The 7,340-nt window shown below is 40.8% G+C and overlaps 1 protein-coding gene across 2 annotated transcripts; it reads left to right on the plus strand.

Annotated features, from left to right (window-relative positions):
• The first annotated feature begins 287 nt into the window (after nt 1-287).
• LOC106613487 (profilin-2) lies at nt 288-7,059 on the plus strand. Of its 2 annotated transcripts, none has more exons than XM_014215769.2 (3): nt 288-754; nt 2,922-3,114; nt 4,880-5,304. In XM_014215769.2, exons 1-3 carry the CDS (start codon nt 626-628, stop codon nt 4,975-4,977), a joined length of 420 nt encoding a protein of 139 aa, XP_014071244.1. In that variant the 5' UTR covers nt 288-625; the 3' UTR covers nt 4,978-5,304. The 2 variants fall into 2 exon arrangements, with proteins under 2 accessions (XP_014071244.1, XP_014071243.1); XM_014215768.2 differs by having other exon boundaries at nt 401-754; nt 5,260-7,059.
• The last annotated feature ends 281 nt before the right edge of the window (nt 7,060-7,340 follow it).

Here is a 7,340-nt window from a genome sequence, read left to right on the forward strand (position 1 = left end):
CTAACACAAAAATAAAATGTAACTCTTGCATGCTTTCAATACATAGAGTTCTAACAAATTATCGCACTAGAATCTTCTGATGATGAGCGATGACGATATCAACAATTTCCGATGACTGATACTTTGTAACTTTGATTCATACCGGTAAAAGGGCATCGTGGCGGGAAAATAAGGACTACGTATGCTCACGTCATATGACCAATTATGTCTACCATTAACCGATTCGGAAACTTACTGCTTGCGCAAAATATCACACAAGATAGCAAACGATAGTAGTTAGCGGCATATTGACAAGTTAGTAAGATAGACACGGTCCAAATCATTCTTTGGATCTGTAACACCCATTTTATTCATCCGCGACAACCTACGACTTGCTATGAAGTTCAACCTAACAACGACTGCGCGGAGTGATTTATTTAAGGACTACACCCAGGCACTGCCCGAATGCAGTGGGTCCTCTTCTCAGCCCAAACCCAGAAGAAAGCGGGGTCGTGACGGAACTGGGGAATTGTCGGAGGTCCCAGAATCACCGAAAATATAGTTTACAGAAACCTCAGTGTTGTGCGAGAGTACCCGTTAAATATATATTTTTAAGATTTTTCCATATTTGAACTAATACGCAAGTATGTCCTGGCAAGGCTACGTGGATAACCTGATGGCCGATGGCAGCTGCCAGGACTCCGCCATTGTTGGGTACACGGACGCTAAATATGTCTGGGCATCGTTTCCCGGTGGTACATTTGTTAACATAACGGTAAGGACACAATCAAAAATTACAGACTTACAAACAAAGGGAAATGCCGCCATTTTAGTCTGTTAGTTCATTTAATATGGGAATAAGGCCTTGCCTAATGGGGAAGCCCTAGATTGAATGATAAGGTAATGTTAGGCTCGAGCCAGGCATTGAATGTTGGCTAAGCTAGCACACATGGTATCCGGTGTTTTCTTGTACAGATATACACTTTTGCACTTTTATTTGAAGCGTAAGTGCATAGGCTCAGAACCACAACTACATTCAGAATGTCATGGTGTTATCAATATAGCTAAGGTCTAAAGCTTTCCTTTTGAGTTAAACATTGACTATTCAACATGAAAGTGTAGGAGGTAATCCGCTGGCTAACATGTTTAGTTAGCCTGACTAATGTGTTTAACTATCTGAACTAGAACTTGCAAATGAAACACAACCGTGCTTTCAGCAATTTGATACCCCATATGGGATATGTGAAAGTTAAATGGAGACCGGTTTCCCGTCTTGCAGCGTTTACTGTTATGTCTAGCCGGCAATGCGGGCTTTGGGAGGAGGGGTGTCGGGATCGAAAAATGGCACAAATCAGGCCTGTCACCCAGATTCGAAAGTTATTAAGCAAAATTGTTGGCTCATTACGCTGCATGCATATGTTACATGTACAATTTGCTTTGTACACTCGGCGATATTCACAGATGCATTTGTGAATCAGGCCCTCGCTCTCGCCCCTTTTGATTTCCCAAGATGGCGCCTCCACTCTGCATTTATTATTTTTTTCCCTCCTGTCTACGCAATTTGATCGGATTGCAACCTAAATTGGATGCACCAGCTCGAGGCAAATTGGTTGTACAATAGTATACCGTCCAATTGGCCTGCAGGTTTATTTTACATATTGCATCAGTCCGGTCATTCGTTGGCCCTCCATTTTGTTAGCTAGCAAGCATGCATGTAAATCAACTATTTCGAGTTGCTTGAGTTGTCAAAAACAGTTTAATATGTAAATTCACGCGCGTGCAGAACAATTATTCGATAGTTTGCTACAGGTTAGCGGGTTAACAAACATGCACGTTTTAACTAGCTATCTTTCTAGTGTGGAACTGCGACAGGATATTACCCATAATCTAATGAAATTGCGATTCCTGTATCATAGATTGCCGTGCGGATGTTGGAGGTTATTTTTCAGTCAGATGATTCTTTTGGTTTTGCTAAACTATGGCTAAACATCTAACCATTAGCTGTTTGGTACCCAGGCTGTGACATGAATAAGTTGGCAGTTACTCTGCTAAGTTTATGTTCAAATGTTACAGGTTGTAGGCAAGCTGTCAAATCAGTTGTCCTGCTGTGTTGCCTTGGTGAATTACTCTGGCTTCTGCTAGCTTCTAACGTTAGTGTTCTAGAGACTTCCACGAGGAGGCCAGCTTCTAGCTTTGCCAAGGCGTTATGGCATAGCTGGCTAGCTACTTTGCTTGCTAGATGGCCACATTAAATACGCTGAATTCCCTTCATTTTTTTTCTGGAAGGGTCTGTTGTATTGTGAGGGTGAGGCCTTTATGTGCTGTCATTTATTTAGAACCTGAGAATAAACCAGTCTGTTTTCATTGAGTAAATGTATGGGCAAACTATACTAAATCAGACTAGCTAGGCGTCAGTTGCTGACCATGACAGCCAAGCAATGCCTGATATGTATTGCAAATAAATAAAACTGGATTGTTTAATTTGTTCACTGAATACATGATTTGAAGGTTAAATTCAATGGACACTGGCCAATGAGCGCTGAGATGGTTACACTATCAATCTCTATCACACAGTACCCTAAACTATTTTTCAGCATGTGTTCCTTTCTGCCTGGTAGTACAAATGTGAACTGCAATACTTCTCAAATTGCCAAGTTCTCCAACTGTGATTCCAAAAAATGTCCGATTTATTTCACAAGTCTGACTGCTTTTGACTGCCTTTTTGTTGAAATGTTTTAATTTAACCAAATAATACTCCCTCTGAAGTTTTGCTAATTTTCACCCAACTTTGATTCTTCCTGTTTTAGACATTGTAGAGTATTGGAGAGAATAAACAAGTTGTCACATATGCTCTTATCTTATTGTTTTGTAATGACAAATTTTTTTATACATATGACTTTCTAACTTTATATGCTTGACATTTGTCCAATGCTCATCCGTAGGTTGACGAAATCGACGTCATAGTAGGAAAGGACCGAGAAGCTTTCTTCTGCGGTGGGCTGACCCTAGGCCAAAAGAAGTTCTCTGTCATCAGAGACAGCCTCCACGCCGATGGGGACTGGACAATGGACATCAGGACAAAGAGTCAAGGAGGAGAGCCCACATACAACGTTTCCATAGGCAAAGCCGGCAAAGGTAATGCCTGTCCCATTTCTTCACTGCTCAAACATTTTAAGGCTGTATGTAGTGCATAGGTTTAGTTTGGTTGTAATTAAAGTTTGCTGTGCATGTACAATATACTGGTATTCACCTCCTCAATATATAAAATGTATTTAAGGTACAGATGCAATTAAGTCTGTCACATTAAATCAACAAATGCATTGCACAATCATGCTTTAGCTTACACAAAATTGTAGCATCAGGACCTAGATGGGCTTTAAAATAGTAGAAAGGGATATAATACAATTGGAAAGTTTACTTGTAATCTAATTCATATGTTGATGTAGTTGTTATTTTAAGGAAAATTACACTCAAACGCCTTTTGGTATTTGTTTCATTAGTCCACTGTTCATACGCTCCTGGATGTTTTGAATGTCAGCAATCAAGTGTAAGATGTAGAACTTTCAAAATGCGTAATGACGCTTTCTGGATTTTGAAAGTTCTGTAGCTTAAACTTGATTGCTGACATCCCAAACAGTGGACTAATGAAATGTACCAAAATATGGTTTGAGTGGAATTTCCCTTTTAAGCACAGAGCTATTATGTATGGGAAAGGGGGTTCATGCAGTATAATGGACTTAAGTTCAATTTCAAGTATTTTTCAGATTAAGGAAGCCAATCAAATACCATTTGTTTTAAAGAATATGTTAGTTTTGCATCAGATTGGATTCAGGGACAATATTTGATCAACTGCTAGCTGGTCAAATGAGTCAAGTCTTGATGGGCCACTGAATTGAAGGGGAGATGCCCTGCCATTCGAAAAACAAGATGCCTGTGAGTTGTGCCAATGTTCATTTTGCCTTTATGGTCCCTATTCTCCTATGTCCCTAGCAGCTTTAAGTCCATGACACTCCTACTTGCAATACACAACCTCCCATCTGTGTATGTTTCTGTCACAGGGCAAGCTGGGCAACCTTTTCTGAGTTTATCCTTCTGGTCTTCTTCCTGATCGAATCAACCTTGAATTGCATGCGTATTCCCTATCCCTCTGTAATTGATGCCCTTTTCCCCTCACATCAACGCTTAAGTGTCAAGTTCAGGTTATTCCTATCACATGTTAACCCTAGTCCCTGTCAATTTAGGCATTTCTGCTCTGGTAGTGGCACTCAAGGATTTTGCTGCTGTTCATATGTATTGAGGAGAGGTACTACAAGCATGCTGACTGCATGTGTACTGCATTAGTGTTGGTGGTAGTGAGTAGAAGCATTCACTTTCCTATTCCTCCCTGCTGCTGGCATGCCATGTAGACTCATAGCTAAGTAGTGGATAAAGTAAAGGGTAGTCTTAGGCCAGTGTTTTGTTTCTGATTTACTTGCCATTGCCACCTTTTACACCAGTTTAGAATGGAGCAATTAGTGCTGTTATTGTCACAGCTTCTGACTGGGTAAAAAAGCCATTTATGGACTTTGTTAACATAAGCGGATGATTCAGACATTCCTAAGTTCAGAAGAGTAGGCTAGATGTGTTTCATTATACTGTAGGCTAATGGGCTTGAATGGGCAGCACTATTGCATAATTTTAGTGAGAGCTTTGCATGTTTTCTTCCAGTCCAAGGGCAGCAGCCATAATAAGAAAATGAATGCTTGCATATTGGCCATGGACGGGGCCTCTGGTGAGCTTCCTATGTCTTCCTTCATACTAACCAGCCCTGTCCACCACCGTGTTTCTATTTGACAATTTCTTTAATATTAAATTATCTAACTTCACATTTTCTCAATTTCCCTTCTCTCTTTTCTTTCAGTCTTGGTTCTTGTATTGGGCAAAGAAGGGGTCCATGGAGGCGGATTGAATAAGAAGGCATACTCAATGGCAAAATACTTAAGGGATTCAGGGTTCTAGTTTTGTCTTGACATAGCCCAAGTGTAGTAGTTGAGGAAGAGGAGAGAAGTAAAGAAAAAACACAAAATAAAAATGTTAAAGCAAAGAGATTGCTGTTAATATTTTCCTTTCAAGCAGTCCTATTTAAAATGAGTCCTGGCAGCGTTATTGGCAGTGCAGGGCCACATGTTTAAGACCCTGCAGTCAATGTAGCCCACCTTTAGCGGGGAAAAGTGGTATCTTATCCCCCCCCACCACCATGTCTGTTCATTTCTGTTCTTTTTTTTTTCTTGTGTACTCCAGCATTGGTTTTAGTCATGGGAAAGGAAGGTGTCCATGGAGGGCAGCTCAACAAGAAAGCGTATACAATGGCTGACTACCTGAGGAAGTCTGGATACTAAAGCAGCCTCTGCCCAGCCTCCTAGCAGCTCACCCTTACCACCCTCTTGCGTTTCACAGTACTTCCAGTTCTAGTTGGTAGTTGCTTATTTTTCTCTACTCTGCCCCCTCCCATTTTTTGCTCCCTTTTTTATTTATCCCCTTTTCTCTTGTCCTTTTCCAGTCATCTTTATGCATTCACACTGTGTACTCTATCCCATTCTAGCACTACTGTTGCACCATAGTTAAAGATGAGCATGTTGTTAACAGGACATTGTGACAAATCTGTACTTATAAAGACCTGTACCATTCTAGCCAATGCTCAGTGAAAACCCTAAAGTGAAGGAAACCTAAATTAAAGAGATTTCATATGATGGTGCCCGGTAGTTCAGACCCTTGAGCAGCCGATGCCTTTGGAGCACTTGAGCAGTAATCAAGCTCATATTGTCTTCCTTTTCTGGAGCATGTCTGGGAGGGGAAACTCCATGCATATCTTTGAGCCTACTGAAATACTGTTCCGTCTGCCCCGCATGCCCTGTAACTCCTGCCAAATGTCTGTTCCCCCTCCCTCCCTCTTTCCCATCCTGTTTGTTCATAGTAGGTGACACTCCATCAGTACTCAGGAGGCATATTCCTCCAACCACTACACCTTAAAGTCCTCCATAGCCCCCTTTCCCAGATGGGTTTTTAAGTGGGGGGGGGGGGGGGGGGCCCAATCCATTTTTGGTATTGATTGAATCAAATGGCAAAACAGCGTTGATGCAGGTAGAATCTCCTCCTACGCCCTCTTCATGACCTTTCTGACTACATGAACCCCATGGACATTCCATCGTTGCAATGGCTCAGGCACTTAAAATATTGTTTGCCAGCTCCTGTAATTTTTTTTTTTAAGGCTGCCATTTTGGACAGTAGATATCCCAGCATAACGATCTGGAGTGTGTCCAGTTTGAATTTTTCATAGGACCAACTTTTGTTGCAGCTTGGGTATTTATACAGTTGCTCTAGCTAAATCATTGTGAAGGATGACTGCTAGCCTCATCTTTCTGCTGAAGGCAAAACAACACTAACATAAAACCACACTATCACATGACACCAGATAAAGCTGCGGAGGGGGGGAAGAGTTATTGGAGGAAATCTGTTTCCTCATTTGTCAACCTTTTTGCATTTTTTTTTTTTTTTAAAGAAATGAATTACTGCATTTGAAAACCCATGCTGTGTGAAGAAACTGTGGTATAAATTGCCTTGTTCTCTAGTCATCAACTAAGATGTGGTATCAAACTGTGTTCAGGCTCGGTACTTAATGTAATCTCCAATTGAAAATAACTTACAGTAGAAATGACACTCAATTTAATGGGAGATGGGATAGTTGGAATAAGAACACTTGGTTCTCTCGTGGAAACTTAAAATACAAAACATGGGTATCCTGTGCCATAATGTAGAGATCTGTTGCTATTGTGTGATGGATTTGAACTGCTGCCCAGTAAGGGGTAATTTCATTGGCACTTTTAGGGGTGTTTTAGCATCTGCTCCAATGTTCAGGCCTTGTGGCATGTGTACTAATTAAAATCTTATTTGCTGATTTTTGTTAATTTCTTCCCCCTACACCTTTCTTACACCTGGGATAGTCTCTAACACATTGGATTTCATATGCATAAACCAATAAATGCCATAAATTGATTTATCACCTTGTTTACAGACCGATCAAATAAATTTATTCCAACCAGATTGATTGTATGTACTTTCTTGCTTTTCAAGTTGAAATGTATTCTCTGTTTTTGAGCCAGAGCAGCAGTTTTATTTTTTTAATTATTAAACTGGAATTGGTCTGGAGGTTCCTATTACCCTGGCCTGGAGCTAAATAGTTCAACTGGGATACTCTTGGTTAATCTTTAAAGGTATGTTGCAGGTAAACATGGTGATGTTCCTTTTGTAGAAAGGTACGAGGATGTTGGCTGAGTCATTGTGGCAGAATTAGGCCTGGGAACCCCACAGGGCCTGATGGTAAC

Source organism: Salmo salar, chromosome ssa10, assembly GCF_905237065.1.
Source record: "Salmo salar chromosome ssa10, Ssal_v3.1, whole genome shotgun sequence".
Classification (NCBI taxonomy): Eukaryota; Metazoa; Chordata; class Actinopteri; order Salmoniformes; family Salmonidae; genus Salmo; species Salmo salar.